The 23,135-nt window shown below is 38.4% G+C and overlaps 1 protein-coding gene across 3 annotated transcripts in view; it reads left to right on the top strand.

The window, feature by feature from the left end:
- The window catches only part of GBE1 (1,4-alpha-glucan branching enzyme 1), a 281,100-nt gene that overhangs the window by 245,117 nt on the left and 12,848 nt on the right, over positions 1 to 23,135 (top strand). For all 3 annotated transcript variants that reach the window (XM_048868880.2, XM_048868889.2, XM_075117745.1), the window contains one exon: positions 13,712 to 13,829. In XM_048868880.2, coding sequence (XP_048724837.2) covers positions 13,712 to 13,829 — 118 coding nt within the window. The remainder of the gene's footprint in view (positions 1 to 13,711; positions 13,830 to 23,135) is intronic.

The following is a 23,135-nucleotide window of genomic DNA, read 5'->3' as shown; positions in this document are numbered from 1 at the left end:
AGTGACCATTTGGGCAGTTATGGCCTCATTCTAGGCGGAGTGGGTGTGCCTATGCAAATGAGATCAGCCCCTGAAGTTCTTTTCCACAACTTGCCACACCTCACCACCAGATTTCAGGGTGGAGCCCACCCTGACTCTGCTTACACTTATCTTCTGTAAATATAAGGAATTTGAAAAGTATCCTGTTAAAATCCAGACACAAACAGGTCACATTCAGGAGCGTTAAGGCGTAAACAGATTAGGTGCCCTTTATAATTAAAAAGCAGGCAGACTAGAAGATTACCTTTCAATAGTGGTGAAGGAAATGTCTTCACTTTTTTTCTTGATTTGAATATAATTTAGCGAGGAAAAATAAATCACTTAAAATTGTAAATGACAAATTTTTCTTCAAACATTATTTGTCTGCTATTTAACAAGTAAAACATATCACAACAAATAGACTTTGTTGAACTCAGGCTGCTTTTTCCCTGGATAGTCCACTTATGAAAAAAACACTCTAGCTCATTATCAAAAACTCTGAAATAAACAAGTTGTGACTTCAAGCGTAGGACAAACAAACAGACTGAAACTTCAGCTGAAGTGAATAGGTGCTTTAGATATGTTTTGGATATGTATTCCATATCTTATTTCACATACTTCCTGTGACTTTAATATGTGTATATTTTTGTTGATATTCTGCTTTTGGACTCAACAGAAATGCTGGGACATTTAGGGAGATGTTCAAGTGTGCATTTAGCCATATTTCTTGTATGGATATCCATCCAATATGCATCTAGTTTGCATGTGCATCTGTTTGTGTAGGAAATATGAGCACGACATAGGTCAGATTTGATATTTGGTAGAATTAAACATTTAAAACATGCAGATATTTTATTTTAATTTTCTCTGTCCCAACAGCTCTGGGTGTCCGCAGATCCACTTACTAAAAACAAAGAAAATACAAATTAACTTAATGTCAACAAGATCCTCTAAACCAAACAAAACCAATGTCATTCTCTCCTCTGTTCATACAACCAGTTTCCTCAGAACAAGCCATGGTCTTGCCCTCAAAGTGAAAAAATGAAAGTTCTGTCAAACCAAGGAGGAGAGTTAAGTTCCAGAGCCAACAGTTCTCCAGTGGGAGTGCTTCTCTTCCACTTCCTGGACAAATTCAACTCAAACCAATTAGCTTGGTTTCAATATAATCTTGAATGCCTGGTTATAACACAAGAACAGAGGCAGTCTGTAAGATAGAGAAAAACATATGTATATATTGTATTTTTGAACATATTGCATTTTACATAGTTGGCTAGTAATTGCTAACTATTGAAACTTTAGTTAGAGCATGAAACAAATGTTAGGGAACTTGATTTTTGCTTAATATGCTTCCTGATTTTTGAATTGCGGTAGTACTATTTAAATACCATTACAAACTGCATTTCTGAATGGCCTAAAACAAGGAAGTAAAAGTAATCTTGGTCAGTTAATGATAGACTTAGTTAAATCGCTACACTTGTGATGCTTACCCTTTACTAATTTCTGCTCCTCTATGTTGTTCATTGTTGACTCACAGTGAGTGATATTTTTGGAGATATTGATATAATTGGCTAGTTAACACTGGTGCATGCTATTATACAATTTCTTGCCACTTTACCTCTATCCTGACCTGGGAAAATCTAGCTATTCCACTTCTGACTCTTGCTCAACTGCAGGCTGCTGATTGTGGGTGATCTTGCTCAGGTGAGACCAGAGAATTGAATGTTCATTTTGACTTAAGATAGACAAATCCTATTCTTCAAAGGTCAAGGGTGGGATTTTCAAAAGTGCTGAGGGGAATTAGGCACTCAACTGACCTAGGTGTTGTGTTATATTTTTAAAAAACCACCCTGTGATTGCATCCATACTTTTGACTGTACACGGATACATGTGCACTTCTTGTGCCACAACCCCTCTATTGTTCACACCTGAAGCCTGGAAGCATGTTCTTGAAGGACAGTCTAGTGCACAAAAGCTACCACGGATGAAGGGTGTCTCTATATACACATCTCTGCTGTGGTATGGCCCTGTACCTATTCTACAGTGTCGTGTGCACAGGAGAAAAGGGTGTATACCAGGGCACTTATCATAGCCCTCCAGGGCCATTCCCACAATACACTTTGCTGCCTGACCCTTACCCAAAGGTATAAATGTCCCTGACACCTTCCACACACCGCAATGATAGTAACAGTCAATGCTGAGCACTTCAAAACAGTTTTCTGCTGAACTCTGTTGATCAGTACAGGTGATTGTGAATCATGGTTTGAGAGCAGCCTTTTGGTCTCTAAAGCATGCACAGGTGCTCATCAATGTGTGGTTTAGAGTAGATTGTCCTCCACGACTTCATCTTGGTCAGCAGGAACATTCACCTGCACTGGGAGATTTCATGGAGACTACATTCCGTCCTAGTGCCAGGAGCATATAAAGTAGCTCAGGCTCCTTTATCAGAGAGTGAAGGACTCCCAACAGCCTCCCTGGGAGGGGATTTAGCACATGCCCATGCTACGGTGAGCTGGACTGGGTGCTTTCCAGAGTGGCAACTACAGAGCCTGAAGTGACTAGCCTCATCATATGTCAGGACACTGATAAGGGACAGGACAAGGAGACATCAGGGACTTCAGAAATTCCCAGAGGAAGTGCCAGGAGACATGGAGGAAGAGGAGCATCTAAATCTGCATCTCTACCCAGAAGACTCAGTGGAAAAAGACCCTTTGGAAGAGTCTGAAAACCCAGAGCTGCTGCAGGAACCAAAATCTGATATTTGTGCGTTTTTTTTACAATGGATCCCCATTTCCCCAACAATATCCCCTCTTGCTCCGCTGCTACCCCCACCACAGCCTGGCCTCCATGATGCTCCACCCTCTCTCTATCCCAACATGATCCCAGAGCAACACAGGGCTGCAATTAAATGATTTCAGTGGAATCCCATGAACCAATGTAAAGCATTGAGCAGACACGAGCAGTCATGCTTCTGTCTGTGGATTTCTAAACCAGCACTGACAGTGGTGGTCCCCAGGCCATGCAAAAAGAGGTGATGGGAAGTGGGGGTTGAGAGAGGGAAGGAGCAGATTTTAAAAGGGCTCGGGTGGGGAGAAAGACCAGTTTCATGGCACTTATGGTTGTGCAAAGATCCAGCACCACCTCTCTCCCAGCTCCTATCTTTTCTTTCCCTTATGAATGGAAGCCATGCGGAAGTGGGTGAGGTTCATTGGTGATTTGTATGGGGGCCAATATAGGTCTGGAAAGGGAACCATTTGGTTTTCTGAAGAACGTCAGAGCAGCCCATTCTCCCTGTGACCATTTAAAATGTTTTGTACCTCTCCTAGTCTCTGTTGTCTGTCCCCTTCCCATGCTGAGCCACTCTGCGGAATCTGAGAGAAATGGGGGAGGGTGAAATATCTACTTTGGGGGTTGCACAAACACAATGCCAGGTCTCTTCGCAGTGGAGAGGAAACTGATTTGCAGTGTTAACCAAAGGGGTCAGGGAAAATTCAGCAAATATACTCTTCTGGAATCACTCCGTTTCCGTGTATGTTTCAGTGCTGTTCACTGGACACAAGGGCCGGACTTCCTGTCAATGGAGGGCAGATTATGGGGTAGGTGGACAATTTTCTGTGGTTTTCTGTTCCATTTCCATGGGAACGCAAAATGCTAGTTTAGAATTCAGTCTGTTTCCTCTCAAATTGCTGAATTATGCTTATAGGATTGGGTGGCAATTTGAGCAGAAATTCAAGCTAGTTCTTCAGGTCTGTAGCAGCAGGGCTCCCCAAAGTCCCGCACTCAGGAATACATAGTGGGGTCACCATTAACAGAAACATCTCTCTGATATGTGGCCAGAGGTCCTCCACAGTGCTGGAAAATCATTTCTATTTTGCGTTCTGGGACGTTCAAAACTGCTATGGTCAACTTTTAAAGACGAAAAAGGTGACTGGTAATGTTATCCCTGAAGGAACTGAACCACACCCCAACAGGCCTCTTGGTGCACTGTGAGCATTAGAACATTTTAACAAAAGTAGTGTAGGAAACCATTCCGTTGGTACGACAGAAGCAGCACCGCAGAGATAGCCGAGGAAGATGCAAAAGGACCCTGGAAGACCTGCTTCTTGGCATAGACAGAAGGAGTCAAGAGCAGTTCAACTTTCTTAGAGCAAGGGAGGAACGGGGTCTTAAGAAGGACGAGGCATTTCTGCAAATGGAGAGACAGCACACAGGCAGTGGGAGCATGCACAGAGGGAATGGGATCATGCAGTCCTCAGTCCAGCTGCTGGCAGAATGCGTTAAGGGCCCACCCGCCACTATGGTTGCTGCTTCTCTCCAGGAATAAGAACCACCTTCTCTACTTACTCCTTCAGCTGCCACCCAGAATGCTGCTGAAGTAGTGAATCCCACCACCACTGTAATGGGGAGGAGCATGCCCAACAAAACATCCTCCACGGGCATCCAAACTCCCTCACAGTGGAATCCTCCAGTCCAGAGCATCCAGGAGAAGAACAATAAGCCCAATCCTATCTTGTATCCCAGCCTGTGTTCTGACCTCAAGCCCATGCAGGATATATCCCCAGTTGTTCCCCGGCACAATATTCTGCATTCACTTCCCTCCACCTCCTCTTGTCAGTCTGAGAGGCAAGGAAAAGGCAAGGTGGTGTCCATAGACATCCGTGTTTGCCCACTTCTCAGAGAATTTGACTTTTTTTTGGTTCATTTGTTCCTGTTAAAAACATTTTAACTCTGTTTGATGAATGTTTGTGTGTAAATAAAAGTTACTGTGCACTCCACTTGTATGTGCACCACCTTTTCTGAGAATGATCAGTGTGATACCTCTCACATGTTTGGGATGGGATGGCAGAATTCACGGCACATTATTGTGAATTCTTAGAAGTCTGTTGCGATTGAAATGTAAACAATCTAATCTTTCCGACATGCCCTCTTCTCTGCACCCTCCTGGGCCGTGAATTTGCTAATTTGTTGGTTTTTTTTTAAGGGGGTTCATGACAGTGAAATAACTGTCGCTGTCCAAAGCACCAGAATGAAAAACAGAAAACAGGTTAACTGAAATGTCTTTGTGGCTTTGTTAACAATTTATGTGATAATACAGACAAGGGAAACAAAACTACATTAGCATTGAAGATATCGGACACTGAACATATTTTTATAATTCCTTTTTTCCCCTTCCACCACCACCAAACACTCGCCACGGAAAACCATGGGAGTAATCCTGCATAGCACTTGATAAGTGCTGTGAGCAAAACATTGTGAGGAAGGAATGTGTGAAATCCCTCTCAAAACCACCCAACTTTTAAAAATTACTTTAACAATGCTTAAAGGCTCCCCATAAAGCTACCAGACACAGAGCAGTTACCATAAATCTTGCTCAATGCCACGCTCAAAGGGTGTTAAAACTCTGCTCAGCACAAAACCACAGCCAAAGGTGTTAACCTTGAGGGCCCTTCTCCAATTGTTTGCTTTCAGTTAACATTTTAATGATAACTGCAGGGGATTGAAACCCACCATGGTGGCTAGCAATAAAAGTATGTGGCGAGAATATCTGTAGGATGACGAGGAGATGAGACTTGATGTAGAGCCATTTTTATTAAAAAGAAAAAAAATCTTTCAGTGACTTTAATGTTTTCTCTTTGTGTTGCATTGCTTATTTTTTATTTTTGTTTTTAATTGTTGTTGGAAGAACATTATAGCTGAACCGAAAATCATTTGATTTTAGCGTTTTGCTTCCGTATCACTGGTGTGTCAAATACAGTTCTTCATCATCAAATACTTGATGATTCAGAAAGGTTCATTCTATTTAAAAATGTGATTTCTTTTAAAATGTAATTAGTTGTATATGAAACAAGAATGCCTTCTCACATTGTCTACTTGTAGAATATAGTGCTGAGTAAATACCAGTTCAGAATTCTTTTAACTTTTCCCAAATAATCTTTGGGAGGTGCAATAAACTATTCCATTTTCAAGTCTCATTAGTTGCCTGCGTGTATTTTGCCAATTAAAAGACCCATACTGTAGATTACTTTATAAGATCTCATGGGGTTAAAGCAAGTTTGATCCAGTTTCATTGCTGATTTAGGGGTGTAGTCAGACATTAAAGGCTTCTAGAGCTTCAAAACTAACAGCAGTAATTCCTGCGTCTCGTATTGTAAAAAAATAGAAATATTCTTTCAGAATTCTTAAGCATTATATTTCATGTTCATAATTAGACAAGAACTTCTGCTATATATAAAATTTTACTAATAGAAGTTTTGATTGTTTGTTTATTTGTTAGACAAGTTTTCTAGATATCTAGGCAGATGTTTCAGAAACCTATTCCTGAACTGATATTTTTAAGTCTTTTCTATTAAATGTGATTCCTATTCTTAGGTTTCACATGCACATCTCCCCCCCGGTAGAGACACAGCTTCTAATAATCCACCTGTATCATTTGTACCAAAGATGATTTCATCATCTTTTTATTTATTTATTTATTTATTTTCTTGCACACAAACAAGATTTTTAAGATCAGGTCCTTTAAGTAAATGGGGCTAAATAGTATTTACTTTTTGGAATCTGGCAAAATTCTCTAAATTTTTCAAGTCTGATTGAGGTAGGTGAAAGAAAACTTCAGATACTTTGTCCAAAGAGATAATGGATGTTCTCCAAACAACAAAGAGTTTGAGGTACAAATCTATGGAAGGAAATTAATGGAAATATTGCAGAATCTTGTAACACAGGAATGTTGCATAACTTTTTACATTAGAATATACAGTACCTCACATCTGTTTTCAGACTGGAATGCAATTTAGTGATTTCAGTTAATGTGACAGTGTACATGATTTAATATTAGCAAAGAGACTTATGTAGACCATCCCATAGTACATTCCCTAGTTAAGGAGGATTGAATATTTCTTGTTCCCTTTTAACTTTTTTAAAATCTTTCATTGTCATTAGAAAAGACCAGTATAGTGTCTACCAAATGAGCTAAGACAGTCAAATACAGAAGCTGAAATCCTCATTTCTGAAGACACCTGCACAAGTGTTCCCTCTAGAGACTGAGGGGCAAAATGCAAATGGCAGTTAATTTGCTAGTAGAAAGAAGCCTACATGGAGAAATCACAAAGAGTAGTTGACACTGAAAGACAGGAAAGTTTGAGTCCAGAGGTGGAATGGATATGATGAAAGGCAAAGCAAGCTTGAAGAAGGTGATAAAGAAGGAAACCACTTCTGGATCAATTCTATCTAGATATTAGAGATACTTCACTCTTGAGTAGGTGGATGATGGTCAGACTAAAATATAGATGAGGACACAACCTGACAGGCTGTAAACGCAGGGTGAGTTAGAGGGCAAAAATAGGTATATTATCTTAACTAGTTACTTAATCGTAAAGAATGTGACCTAAAGCTACGGTCTTTTATGAAGAAAATGCTGCCTCCCATGTGCTAGCACAAGACAAGTCCAGAAAAAAAGGGGAAAAGGGTATCCTGAAGTATTTCAGGGAAATTTCCACTTACTGCACACTACATAATGACAAAGTGACATTTGATAGAACCAAGAACACGTTGCGGGGCATGCAAAGGGATGTGAAAAGTGGGCCAAACGATCCACTTAAATATCTGTCCACAGCAAAGCAAGAGTGAAGAAAGAAGGCTAACAACTGAGATTAATGTACAGATGCAACATTGATTTTTATAAAGAGGAAGGCCTTGGATTTATTTTACTATTTTTTTAAACTACAGATAAAAACCTAATGTCAACTAAACAAATGAAAATACAACAATCAGTGTTTGTTCCATAATTAGAGCCTTGGTTTTGTGAACTGATGGGGATTCACCAAGATGCATCATTAAATTGCTTCACGTTCTAGATATTTTAGAAGTCAAGCTTACAGCTCTCTACCCTGGCGGTACCACTGCTATCCCAGGACTGCTTAAAGGATCAAAGGCTTTCGCCTTCTCTCTGCCCATGTGGCTCTCACTGTGGGTGCTTCCTTGTTGCACTCATTTGTCATGGTTCTTGCTACCTAGTCACTTCTTGCAGAAACAATAGCCTAAGTTTAATCTCTGAAAGGGTTTTTTTGTTTGTTCTTACTGATGGCAATTTCTCAGAAGAGTTTTTGATCTAACACTTTATCTGCTGATTTCTCTGTCCTCCTTTTGACCTCAGGACAGTATCCTTTCTCCCTGCTTTCAGTCAAGAAGTGGTAGCAAGAGCTGAGAAAAAATCAAGTATTACTAAGCCACCCATTGTTTTCAAAGTTTTAAAAATGCATACAGAGATTGAGGTTTATCACATGTAGCTATCAAATGTTTTTAAGTTTGGAGAGAGAGAAAAAATACAATTTTTTTAACCTTTGACTCCAGATACATGAATAGAAAATGCTACATTTGTGCAAGGATGCCAGAGGTATAGCTGTTTTGTAAATCTAACTGCAAATTCTAACTTTTGTATGATTTAAATCTGAACTGCAGTGTTGCATTAACCTAGTTTCCTGCATTTCATAGTCTCTCTCTTTATATGACTGTAGGCTAACCTATAACCTTTAACTACAGTTCAGGTTATTTTTGTATAGTTCCAATACTGCTCAATCTTATTGAAGATATCTTAGAGAGCATAGTGATTCTGCTTATATCTGTAAAAGTCCTGAATTTATTTCTTGCATATTGCTTTCCCAACACATAATTTTTCATATATCTCCCCAAAAATACACTTACTGTATTTTTATTTTTTTTGTCCTTCACTACTATTGTCTTGAGAATCATTCGAATGGCATTAGTGCATTAATTCCATCTCTTGGTTGAAATAAAGGTGAAAGAACATGTGGTACTGACCCCAGTGTGTTCAGCCCAAGTGGTCAGGCTGTGTACTGGGGTTCTTCATGCATGGGCGATGAATTATCTCCCTCTTCCTCCTCTTCTTCCTCTTCATTCCTGAGGCTGGATCTGGCACTTCTCTGTAGTCAGTAATACAGATCTGAGTTTTCCTACCTCTAGCTCTTCTGCTGGAGCACGTTTGTCTTCAGCCCCCTCCTGCATGACTGTATAGACTCCACAAATCAACCCTACCTCTGCACCTAGTGACTTCGAAACTGGTTAGACTGGTTAGCGGGGAAGGGAGCTGAATTTGTCTCTAAAGGAATACTATCTGGATACTTTATATTGCCTGGCTGATGAAAAGAGAACCTCTTCAACTTGGTAAGAAACCTGCCATTAAAGTCTGCCTAGTGGGGCTCTTTTACATGTAATATAGAAGAACCAAATTATTTTAGTTCACTATATTTAATTTGTGGTGAGTATTTGTGTGTGTGTGCATCCATGAGTCAAACCAGACAGTGTGGAAAAGAATAGTTACTTTATGAAGGGTTTATAATCTATGGGTTACATCATTTTACAAGGAGTCAATGCATGTTCTGATCAACTCTGCCTAAAGAAGAGCTCTTAGCTCAGACACTCTGCTTTCTTCCCCAGACCTGAAGGAAGAACTCTGTGTAGCTCAAAAATGTGTAGCTTCCACCAACAGAAGTTGGTCCAATAAAAGATATTGCCTCACCTACTTTGTGTCTCATAAATAATAGAATTCTGTTTCTGTGTTAGAAGTTGAGGCATAAAATACAAATTATGCTATTTTACATGATTTGCATTTACTTAGTGGTCTTTCATGTGTCATTAAGCATGCATAAGATTAAATTTAATGATTTGCATTAAAATATGTATTTCAAAACATCATAAAAGCATAGTAATTCAGTAATTAACATGGTAGATAATGACAGCCGTTCCATTCAAGCTCTCTGTATACAAGAGTTCACTGGTTTTGCTGATTTTCTCAGTTGTATTTGTTTTAGGACATTTACAGTCAAGGTATCCAAATGAACAGAAACCAGGCTTTATTTCATAGTCTGGAGGCAAGTTAGTATTACCAACACTTTGTAGCTGAAACAAAAGAGGCTACAATGCAAAAGCAAATACTTGTTACACACTTAATTAAAAGGTATAGCAGTCATTGAAAGTTTTAATGAAGGCAGCATTCACAAATTTGGATGCTCATCCAGCTCTCCATGAGGTCTAAAATGGAATGAGCTTGTCCAGCTCTCTCTGAGGTCTAAATTGGATTGAGAATCATGGAGTTTACCAAACTATACATGTTCCTAAAGAAATATATAATTTGCTAGGATTTTAAAACACATTTGAATCACATTAATGAGAATGTGAATAATTGTATGGATGTTTGTTAGGGGGTGAGGAGGGATAGTGGTGTTTACTTGGTATCTAAAAGCATTGCTGGAGATATTCTCATACCCTCAATTAAGAAAATGGGATAATTTGTTTTAATGGTAACATAGCCATGAAGATTACATTTGCTGTAAATAGTTTTAAAGGAATCGTTAAAGATGTCAAAGCTTTCAGCAACATTGATAAATTATTAAATGTAATGTATACTGTAGATCACAGAAGCAAAGAGTGAAATTCTTGAGGGAGACATTCCCCCGCCATGTTAATAAAATATACAGTGGCAGAGCAGCAGCCTTTGCTGAGGCTAGGCTTGGAAAGGTACCAGAGAGAGTCACTAAAAGTTGTAGTTTATGGTTCTTTATGTGGTTCATGACAACAAACAAGGGTTAACTTGGACGTTTATAAAATAAAAGGGCAGATATATTTGTGCAAGTGTACAGTTGTAACCTAAGGCTTTGTGGATCAAAGCTAGCAATAAAGTACCATTTAGCTAACTTTCCAAAAAAAAGAAGAGATTTTGTTAAGGCATGCTCTGATAGCCAATGTTCTCTGTTTGTCTTAGCTGGTTAAACCTTCTAGAAATCTCTGGCCCACTCCAGTGAATTGCCTTCCCCACAGAAAATACTGTTCATGGAGGTCATTGGTGTCCTTAATTAAAAGCTTAATTGCTTTTGACATTGTGTAGACTTACTGCTAAAGATCATGCTTCTTTCCAAAGAAATCACTGTAATCGCATTGATTGAACGATTGAAATATCTCAAAATAACATTTCATTTACTTTTTAGTTTGGTCTGCTTTTTGTATTGTCACTTTTTAAGCACTGTCTTTCTTGTTACTAGACACTTAAATTGAGTGGATTGTAACTCTGAAGAAAATTTCTAAGCTTCATCAACTGATATAAAGAGAGTAGTGCAGAAAGATATAAACGATAGCAATTCTCTTAACATCAAAATCCTTGGACTTTGAGCAGGCACTTTAATGAAAGGCTGAGCAAACAGAGACACCTTTGAGCAGTTTAAGAGCCATTGAATGAAAGAGTATGGCTTTACTTTGCTGTAATCCTATTAGTGTAGGCCTCCATTGAAACAAGATTCTTCTATGGTTCAAAATTAAGTGGGTGGATTACAAAACACTGTTTCAGACATGTTCCTATCTGCTGTATGTATTCCAAGACCAAAAAGTGTTACTGTTTAGCTAAGATTGAAAGTATGCTTCTGTAACTTAAGGGCCAAAAATATTACAGGGATGTTATAGTTATCCCAAAATGAAACTTTACAAATTCTGGAAATTAAAAATTAAGGTTACAGCTAAAAGAAATTCAAACATGGTAAGGTATGGAAATATACACTTAACTCCCCTGCTCAAGAACCTAAACTCTGTCCAGGAGTGTGTGCAACAACCATATGATTACAATTAAGGCATTTTACTAAATGTGACCCCAAAACTGTGAGAGAGAGAGAGAGAGATCAGTTTAATATAATCTGGGACCACAGCCAGTAAAATGCCTTAATTGTAATTTTATGGTTATAGCACACAGTACAGGGCAGAGCTAAGGTTGTTATATATATTTCTCCCTCTTGGCTGTCTGCAAGAGATGCAAGTAAAGTTTTCTCTTCCTTTTTCATCTAGATTCGGTTTTTTATTCTATGCAAAAAAAATCCTAACTCCATATGTTGCTAAATTGTTTTATATAGCACTCCATACCTTAGTCCATCCCTTAATTGTTATTGTGACGCTGGCAGACCAGGTGCCAGGTCTTGCCAAGGCTATAGATATCAGCTGAGCACTGACCAATTCATACTGGGAACCAGACCAGCTCACTTGTACATTAGTATTATTCAAAATAGGTGTTAGACTTGTAAGAATGTGTTTAGACTCTATAAAACACTTGTAAATTGATGCATGCATTAATCGTACTTGGAATATCTGTATCCACTGCTATAAAGTAATATATAATTTTTACTTTTATAAATTTTATCCCCTCCCCACCTATCAAGAAAAACTGAACAAACCATTTGTAGAACATCACATTACAAAGACTTGGTTAATCTCCTTCTCACAGCCGTAAGGGTGCTATGTGCAAGAAAGCCAATCCCTTCATCTTGAATGCTGGAAGAAGAAAATAAAACAAGGAAATAAAAAAAAATGTTCATCCCTCTTTTGATGTTTGGACTCTGAAGACTGGAGCTAGGAAATTAAGCAGACATCCTCAGGATCAACCTGGGTTAGCCCTAAAAGACATTCAGTCATGACATATTACAACTGCCACCTTTTGGAACCATAGACTGTAATTCATTTGCATATATATGTTGCCTGCTTTAACTCTTAAATAATTCTTTTGTTTCTTTTTCCTAGTTAATCAATCCTTAGTTAGTTGGCTATAGGATTGGCTACAAGCATTGTCTTTCGTGTGATATCTGAGGTACAAATTGATCAGGGGTAAGTCTCTTGGGACTGGAAGCAACCTGAATCTTTTCTGATCTTTAGTGTGTGGCAGCCAACTATCACTGAGTTCAGCTTGCCTGAGTGGTAAGATAGACAGACTGGAGTGTCCAAGGGGACTGTATGTGACTCCATGGTAAGACTGTTATAGTGTTTCAGTTCACTTTTTTTACTGGATTGATGAAATCTAATTATAGAACATACAACCAGTTTGGGGTTTCTGCCCTGCTTTTTGACAGCGTGCCCTGAGGCTGACATTCATGGTCGTGAACCACTCCAAAAAGCATGACAATTATATCGTGGTAATAAATTCTATCCTTGGATTTGTATAACTGTGGCCAGACACACTGTTTTTAAAAAAAAGTTTTCAGTTAACAATACATTTATTTGTCCCCAAATAAAAACAAATAGGTTTCTGTACTGTACCTGTGGACAGAGTTGTATTAATTAACTTTGTACCAGTTTGAGACTAAAACTATATATTTTCATCACTATCAGATTAACTCACTTGGTCCAAGACTCACTGAACCCAGTTTAAAGATGACAATATACCACTAAATCACAATAACCTATGATATTTGGCGATTTGTCAGTGTCAAGGTACTTTAAGAAATACTGGTTTTAGTCCAATTCACTTTTTCTTCATTGTTTGTTCCATTGAATGATTGGTGTAGTTAATCATAGATATCTGCCTAAACTAAAGTATTTAAAAATATCTTATATATCTTATATGATCACTGACAGGAAATTGCAAAGGACACTAAATCACATTTGTCTTTCCTAGGAATCTGTCATAAGATGGAAATTTCAGTAAATAGGAAAAAAAAATGCTATAACTTAGTGTATAAGAAAACACCAAGATACAAGTGTGGAGTTTCTATAGTTGACTAAATATCCCTTCCCCATCCTCCCAACCCTCTTCCTCCTCTTGAATGGTTTCATATCTTTTTTTAAAAAAATGTTGTAATATATTGATGTGCAATGTCATACAGCATTTTTCTACATTTAACAACAGTTATAGTTCCTTAATAAATTGTTTTAAGTATAAAATTGTGCTGGATTCTGATGCACCAGAATATGGAGGACATCAGAGACTGGACCACAATACAGAATACTTCACTGAACAATATACACATAATTATCGATCTAATTCTCTTTTGGTAAGTAAAAGTTTTCATTCTGTTTTAATTATGTAACTTATTTCTCAAGCAATTTTGATATATTTAGAGTCATCAAAAACAACTGTAGATATACTGAAATTTTTGTTTGTTTGTTGGTGTTTTTTTGAGGGAGGATATTGAAGTCTTCCAAAATCAGTGTTTGCATGAAAACAATAGATTAAATTAAAGGCCACTGGTGATGGGTATGATTTGTTTTGATTTTCTCTTTGACATTTCACTTAAATTTGCTTGCACCTTCTTAGGACAAAATTATTGTTATATTCAAATATTCTTTGCAGAGAAAGAATGTGCATTTTAATGTGCATTTGAGTTATCACTTTGATAATCACCATATTCATTTGCTTCATTTTCATGTATGAATAACTTTGCATGCTTACCTTGTGATTAGAGATGGGTAGAAACTCTCATTTTTGCATTGCTGCTTCCCCACCACCACCCCTCTCCACAAATTTGGATCTGAGCAAACCCATGTTTGCAAGAGGCTTCTACTTCCTTAGCTGGCATAAAAACTATGTAAGGTAGAATTGACATCAAACATTCCCACAAAATGGTTTGAGGGGGCTCCAGCTCTAGGCTGACGTAAGGGTTCCACACACTACCACAGATAGGGTCAGGTATATATTGTAATTTCTTTGAACCAAAACCTTCTATACTTCTTCTGTCAGAAGCTGCCTTTCACCTTATCAGAATGTTTATTTTGAAAGCACAATCACTAGCCATATCTAAATCTGGAGATTTTTTATTATTATTAATTTATTTTGCCATTTTTCCATTCTGAGATTTTTGTTCCATCTACTAATGAAGCCTGACTGTGTATACAATATATTGTATAACCATTTTCTGCTCTTGAGCGTCGTATGTGAAGTGACTTGGTTGTCTTAGCCAAGTTTCTACTGGATATGTTTCTACATTACAAAAAACTACAAACACAGCTGGCACTCTTGTTGAGTCTTAGTAGAAACTAAGATTTGAAAAGGCCTGGATATTATTACACTCACCATTGGAAGTGAGCCGTGTGGTTCAGGACTGAGCCACATTGGTTTGTCAGCATGAGGAAGTTTGTACTGTACCTCTCCATATTAGATGTATATCATCATATCACAGTGTAATAGATTCCACTGTATCACGTGAGTGCCAGTACTGTTTCTGCTGTGCCATATCTCTTCTGAAGTTAAATGGAGGCCTTCCGTTCCCAGGGCTGCCCCATCACGTTTTTTGAGCACTAAATTAATTTTGTAAATTGACAATGAAGAGCGTGTCATCATTTTTGTGGGAATTATGTTTCTCAGCCGTTTTCCTTGCGGAAAAGTTCTTTTCACTTCATCATGTCTTTCGTCAGAGGATTGTGAAGACTTTTGTTAACAATTATTTAATATCTCAGGCTCATGGCGCCCTTATGGCGCCGGTAAGTATTTCTATCGATTTTTACTGACAGGAAAAGTGAGGCACCAGAAAGTTGTGATTTTTCTCAAGGTTCCTTAACAACAGAGGGCTCCAGGAATTCTAGCTTCCAGACCTCTAGTCCCAACCCACTACTGTAACCATTGGTGAACATTAACTCTCTGCTACTAACTTGTTTATAATACTTACAAAATTGTTACCCTTAACTTGGAATGTAAATACTATTTTTAATTCTTATATGAGGAATGTGGCAAATGCAAAGCAGATATGTCCAGACATGAAATGGAAAGCTGGGACTTACTAAGAGTGCGTGGAAGAAAAGCATGCAAGGCATACATCAGTAGGCAAAAGAAGTTAATATTTTCTTTGAGAACGAGCTGTGGCATGGCAATGGCACATCAATGTCAGAATCCCAAGAGTGTGAGTCACCTCACTTTTTTATATCCCCCAGTGATCCAATTCACAGAGCAACTTGGATGGCAACCTCGTAAGAAGCCACCAGTTGGAGGTAAAGTGCCAGTAAAAGGAAACCAAGGTTAGGAAAGAGACGGAAAAAAACCAAGATGAAACGTTAGTACTTAAAATAGTTGAACCAGTATGGTAGCTAGAGCTTTCAATCCCCATTTTGAAATAAAGCCTGTGTAAATACCAATTTAGATCCCAATCCTTGGATAAACAGTCGTCTTTGGGGGGCATTATTACAAATGTAGTTAATATTTTCAAAGCTGACTAGGTTATTTCACCATAGAACTCTCATTGAAATTAATGAAAGCTGTACAGTTACCTTCTCCACTTGATGTTGACATTTTCAACTGTTTTTTACTGTTTGGTAAATCATCTTGTCTTCTCAAGAAGATGCTTGAGAAGGGCTATGGGTTCCTCATTTCAAAAGTTTGAATTCCTCTCCACTACAATAATAAATAATAAAAATAGTAAACAATATTATTATGGTGGCACACAATCTGCACCATAGCTAAGATTGCATCTGAAATGTTTTGTTTAAATAAAGCCACCTGTGAAAGCACTATACAAGAGAATAAAAATATATACAGAATAATACTGTTCCTGGAAATTTAAGCCCAAATAAACATGGAGGGTTAATTTTAAAGGAAAGATAATATATAGAGCGTAATCTTCATTCAGTAATATTTTTAGAAGGAACATCTTCAAAGTGATGATAGAAAATGAGCAGGAAGAAAGTGAGACATGTGGAGGGGAGGGAGAGGATGAAGAGTAAGTTCTGGAGTGTAGGACTTGTTCCAGTTAACTTTGACTAAAAGTGGGATGATGGTATGTGAACCCAGATACTTGTTTGTAAAGGTCATAAGGAGCAGGTTTGAAAACCATTAAGGGCTTCAAAACAAACAAACAAAAGAAACCTCAATCTTTTTCCATTGTTGACGTATCTAAATGCTCTCATTTGCTAATTTTGCTATCTCGATGCTCACTCCCATTTCCCAATCATTAACAACATACATTAAATACCACTGATCCTACAGTGGAATCTTGATGGCATCCCACTGTTAACCTTTTGCCATAATGAAAATTGACCTTTTATTACTATTGTTACTATTAGCCAGTTCCTATATGGGACAATACTTTACTTCTCATACCATGACAACTTTCCCTAATAACCCTTTGTGATGGACTTTGTCAAAGCCTTTTGAATGTCTAGGTAAATTATGATGGTTCACCCTTTCCTTTTAAAATTTGATGAGGAGCAGGGAGCTAATTACAGTGCTTGCTCATTATAACTGACAACATCTTACATATGGTTTCTACTTTTGTCAGGTATAAAACTGTTCACCAATTTTTTTTTCCAGCTCATTTGCCTAAAAATATATTTTTCTGTCAAACAAAGCTATTTATTACTTCGGCAAATTTTGCAAATAGTTTCAGTCCAATAAGATTTTAAAAAAATATTGAAATGTGGGGGTTTTTTTACTTTTTCAAAGGGAAATATTTTTACATTTTAGCTAGTGTTACTTACCTACTGAGGAGAGACGGAAATTACTTGGTGGCAGCGCATGTGTGTGTGACTTGGAGTTTCAAATGAAGAAAAGTATAATATATATTCAAAAATATACCAAATCATACCTACCAAATATCTGAGGGTTTACTCTATTTAAATTCATTGCATTCAGGGCACATTGCGTTTTTTAATGGAGGTTTATGGATGAAAGTAATAAAGGAACAGTGAATCGTGTAGCTGTTTAAGGGTATTTTGTACAGTAACACCACTGACAATTGTTCCTGTGAGTCCTTTTACTGAAAATACAAAGCCATCGTTTTTATAGTAATTCTGCTATTCCCAGCTTCAGAGCATCAACAATGTCCACATACAAAAAAAAATTGTTCCTGTCTATTATAACCATAGAAATATATGTAGATCTTGCAATATATATTTTACTGATATTTTTGCTCATGCTAACGTACTGTACTATAATCCTCTCTGTTATAATTTGCCTGCAGCTAAGCCATTAGCAAAGTAGAATGGATTTTATAAAAAGTATAATTATATATCTATCAGTAAAACTTAAACTTAGCTTTTACTTTTGCTTTAGTTGTGTTGAAGTAGCTTGAAAAAGTCACCTTTTTTAAGATAGGGAATTATTCAATTTTCCTTATGCACTTATTCGTATAGTCTGTTTCCGATATATAATATATAATAAAATAATACAACGATTCACAATCAGTTCTATTTAATTTAGGACACTCTCAAAGTAACCCCAAATAATATATAAATACATAATTATAATTTGGGGTTACTTTGAGAGTGTCCTAAATTAAATAGAACCGACTGTGAATCATATAAAGAAAAATCCTTATTGTCACTTTTCACTTTGGCTCTAACATATAATATTCAGTACTAGAATTCAATTTTCTGCATTCCTTGAGACAGTTAATAGACTAAAGCATTATCATAGAGTGAAATGCTATAAAGCACTTTGTGACCCTTATCTTTGAAAATAGTCATTTGCATAACTTTCATGACAAGGATTTGTGCATTGATTTTTAAGGGCCTGATGTAGTCTTTAGCTGACTGGGATTTTTTTAGACCATAAAGATTATGTAGAATAAGCTTTGTATTTAGAAAATTAACTGTTTCTAAAAGAGAAGGGGATAAAATAAAGGTTAGATCTTTAATACCAGCCAGCTCTTTTGATATTTTTACCGCCTATTGTGTACCTGATGATTAAAGCTTTTTAGTTTCTATTCATACATGTTCTTAGATTATTTGATTTCTGAGGAAAGAAAACATACAGTGGGATGGCTTCTAAAACACCTGGTACTTTTCCAGTAGACTGCATTAGTGTATCATATTCTCTTTAGTTCCACCTCATTCCTTGTTTCCCCTTCTGTAAACAAAATTATAGAAAAATAGCACAAGAGAAAACAAGAGAAATCTTGTGATAGTCTCTGCAATAGCTGAAGTTATTTTACGTAACTGAGTTGAGACCATTCTGAAAAATTACAAATATTTGTTATATTAAAGAGCCTACCATCCCCATACATCTTGTATGCTCATCTGTGACTTAAGGCTTGCCTACATGGGGACACTCGGGCAAATTAATCCAAATGTACTTTTCATATAGATGAATTAAACCTCATTTAAACCCTCGTGTGGATGCTTTTATTCAGAATTAAAGGGGCCTTAATTTGGTTAAGGTCCTTTTCACTGAATTGAACTAATTTCACTGAATTAAGATAAACCGAATTAAGGCCACTTCAATTCTAAATAAGAGAATCCACAGAAGGGTTTAATGTGGTTTAAGTAATCCACTTTAAACATTAATTTGGATTAATTTTCCTGAGTGTCCCCATGTTGGCAAGCCCTAACACGACTTTCTGCTTTCTCTCACAGATTGCCCATTGAGGATACAAAAACTCTCATCAGTGATTAATAGCCACCTATCAAAGACTATATTTCACAGGCCAGTCTGCATGTCTTTGTCCCTGCCAATTTCATTATTGTCCTTTCAATTAGGTATTTTCATAGATTCATAGATACTAAGGTCAGAAGGGACTATTAGGATCATCTAGTCCGACCTCCTGCACATCGCAGGCCACATACTATCACCCATCCATTCCTGCAATAAACCTCTCACCTATGTCTGAGCTATTGAAGTCCTCAAATCATGGTTTAAAGACTTCAAGGAGCAGAGAATCCTCCAGAAAGTGACCCATGCCCCATGCTACAGAGGAAGGCGAAAAACCTCCAAGGCCTCTTCCAATCTGCCCTGGAGGAAAATTCCTTCCCGACCCCAAATATGGGGGCTAAACCCTGAGCATATGGGCAAGATTCACTAGCCAGATACCCAGGAAAGAATTCTTTGTAGTAACTCAGATCCCACACCATCTACCATCCCATCACAGGCCAATTGGGCCTATTTACTATAAATATTTAAAGATCAATTAATTACCAAAATCATGTTATTCCATCATACCATCTCCTCCATAAACTTATCAAGTTTAATTTTAAAGCCAGATAGGTCTTTTGCCCCCACTGCTTCCCTTGGAAGGCTATTCCAAAACTTCACTCCTCTGATGGTTAGAAACCTTCGTCTTAATACAACTCTGCTCTCCCATAGTCATTTTCTGTTCTGAAATGTGACTGAGAGCATGGCTACACTTGCATATGTAGTGCACCGGGAGTTAAACCAGCCCTTGGAGACAGCAGCAGGGAAAGTGCTGCTGTGTGTTCACAATGTGCTTAGAGTGACCAAACAGCAAAGACGCAAAGATCGGGACATCTGGTCACCCTAAATGTGCTCCTTGTGACTGTGGAGCATGTCCACATTAGCAGCTCTTGCAATACCACAGAAAGCAGTGCATTTTGGTAGCTATCCCAGTGTGCAAGTGGCTTCAGCATGCTTTGGAAAGGGTTTTGCAAAGCATGAGGGGCAGTGTGTGTCAGCATGCTATCTTGTAAATTCAGACAGCAGGAGGGGGAAGGGGAAACCCAACATCAGCCTCCACCTCTCTCTCTCTCTCTCTCTCTCTCTCTCACACTCACACGCGCACACACACACACACACACACACTCTCGCACACACACACACCCCCTCCCTGCCTCTAATGGTTTGCTTTGTGTCTCAGCTATCAGAAACGGAGCTTTGAACGGGGATATCAGCATGCCTGCAGCCAAGTTCAAAATAATGACCAGAGTGAACGCTTGACTTCAGGGGATTATGGGATGTTTCTGGAGGACAGTCGCAGTGCAGTAATGCAATAATTTATCCACACGGACACAGCAGCACTCCAGTCAGGGCGCAGAAAGCTCTATGCTTCTTGTGGAGGTGGATTACCAAGAGCGCTCCAGCCAAGGGGTCCGGGAGCTCTAAGTGCCTTGCCAGTGTGGACACTTCAGGAGTTAGGGTGCCCGGGGCTGATTTAATGTGCTCTAATTTGCAAGTGTAGCCTAGGCCTTAGGACAGAGGTCTAAACCCTTTGCAGCATATAATTGATTACTTATAGGCTTTCTTGCAGAGGTGAATTTTGAAGGATAAGAGGATAGTCAGCTTATGGACTAGTTCAGAGAAGGTAATGTGAGAAGCTGACAAACATGCAGCGGAGCTGGAGGGCCAATGTGATGAGACAAGAGCTAACAGAATGGGAAGGGCAGTGTTATGAAGGACCTTGAAGGTGAGGACCAGGAAGATGGAAATTGATCTAGTGAAGCAGAAGAGGATACAGTGGGAGGGATTCAGAATTGGGTGAAGTGATTAGAACAGGCAAAGATGATGATTTTAGCAGCCAATTTTCTATGAAGAGGAGAGATACGATACAGGTGTTTGGGAGGCTGGAGTTTACCGTAATCCACATAGGGGATAATGAGAGCATGGATGTGTCCTAATACTTTCTGGATAGGAAGAAAAGGGTGGATCTTAGAAATATCATGGAGAAAGAAGCAGCAACATTTGGACACAGCTTGATTTTGTAATGCAAACGAGAGGGGGAACTCAAAGATATGAACCTCACGTTATGGGTTTGAATGACAGGGAGGATGATGTGGGTGTTCAATGGGTGGTGTGCAGAGTGAGTTGGGAGGGAAAACCAAGAGTTCAGTTTCATCTCTCGTTAACTTCAATGGACGATGAAACATAAAGAAGGAGATTCAAAGTCAGGCTCAGATTTGGTATTGGAGGGAAGGGACAGATCAGGATTGGAGATAAGATTGTAGTTGAAACCATGTTAGTGGGTGAAATAATCCAGAGACTGTGTGTAAATGGAGAAGAGTTGGCAAATAAGACCCTTCTGGGACCCCTGCAGCAAATGAAAGAGTGGGAGGAGGACCCACAAAAATTATACCCATCTGATAGCTTAAGAAATGAAACAAGACTTCGAGGGGCATGATCAAGGTCTGTGCTCATGTTAATGTTGAACTCACTTGAAATTTGGATAAGTTTTGGCCAAATGCACGAGCATCAGCCTAAATCCACAAACTTTGAGCAGGCACAGGCTGATACAGTTCTTAAGGCCAAGAAGCAACCCCACCACCTGTGCAAATCTCTTCTTTGTTGCCTTTTGGGAGGAAAGGGTTTGTGTGTTTACCCTGTCCCCGTTCAGCTCTTGGATGCATCCTGGTGGCCACCTCTGGAGAATCTTCCAGAGACCCAGTAGCAACTTGAATATTACAAAGTTATAAGAATAGGGCAGTCACAAAGTAGGCTGAGTGCTTTCTAGTCCCTAAGGTCTTCACAGTACTCTTCTCTGCCCCTTGTTGCAGTAGGAGAGGGAAGATGTTCTCTTTCCCACAGCAGTGGATTCCTAAACAGACAAAGTGAGGAGAAAGCACAAGATAAGCCTTAGTGCACAGTTGCTAGGAAACTTGTTTTCTTAGAGGTTTGGGTGTTACAAGTCCACTCAAATGGATCCTGCAAGGCTTAGTTCTTGGAAACACAAACTGGATACTGCAGGGCTTGTTCAGCCCTAATGAGGACACATTTAACACTGTTTAAAACATTTTTGGCATCAGCAAATGTAAATTATTCAAGCTAACACCTGATAATGCTCTTTCGCTAAAGTATGTCTGATCCTTTGTCCAGAACATCCTTCTTTGTGTTTTATACCACTTAAGGCACGGCAACTGATAGATGCTTCTAAAATGATCTTGACTGTTTAGTCTATGTGCTCTGTTAAACCTTTGAATAACATTCCTGTTCTTCATAAGAAATTACAAGAAATTACAACATACAAATTCATGTATTTTGAATAAAGGGATGTAAGTCGTACAGAGTGTAAGAGATGCATGCATTTGTCAAACTATCATTGTTTACATATAACCTTCTGCTGTCTCTTGCACACAGTTTAGGTTGGCAATTCACAGGTAAAATATAATGCCCTTAGGAAGATGAAAATTGGGAATTAAAAACCGTAAACACCACATTTTAGGAAATATGTGTGTGTGCATTCGAAGTATGTTTTTGAACTCCAGAAAGTGGCATGTGACAATACAGAGAGAAATGAAGACCTGATCCTCTGCAAAAGAGCTTCCAGTCTAAATTGCATGGGACACCAAGTGTTAGTAATAAAAGAAAAGGAAGGGGAGCTAGAACAAGGGTTAAACATAGAATTGTATTTTGCATAAGTCATGCATCCATTTTGATTGCTTCATTGTTTTTAAGTACATTAATGCATTTTGTGTATTAAGTGGACTTTTAAGAGGGTTTTAAATTAGGAGTGGACAACATGTCTTGGAAGGCATTAAAAAAAATCAAATGTACATAATTAGTGGCATCAATCAATGGTGATGTTTTGTGGTATTACAGCCCTGGCTACCCACTTCCCCCACCCCTTGTGGGACAGTGAAAGCAGCTGTATTGGACCCATCCTTTGGATCCCGTGTGCTTTCAAGCCAAGTGATTCTGATCAGCATCCAGA

This window comes from Caretta caretta, chromosome 1 (genome assembly GCF_965140235.1).
Source record: "Caretta caretta isolate rCarCar2 chromosome 1, rCarCar1.hap1, whole genome shotgun sequence".
NCBI lineage: Eukaryota > Metazoa > Chordata > Testudines > Cheloniidae > Caretta > Caretta caretta.
Note: the sequence above shows the minus strand (reverse complement) of the source record. Positions and strands in the feature narration are given on the sequence as shown.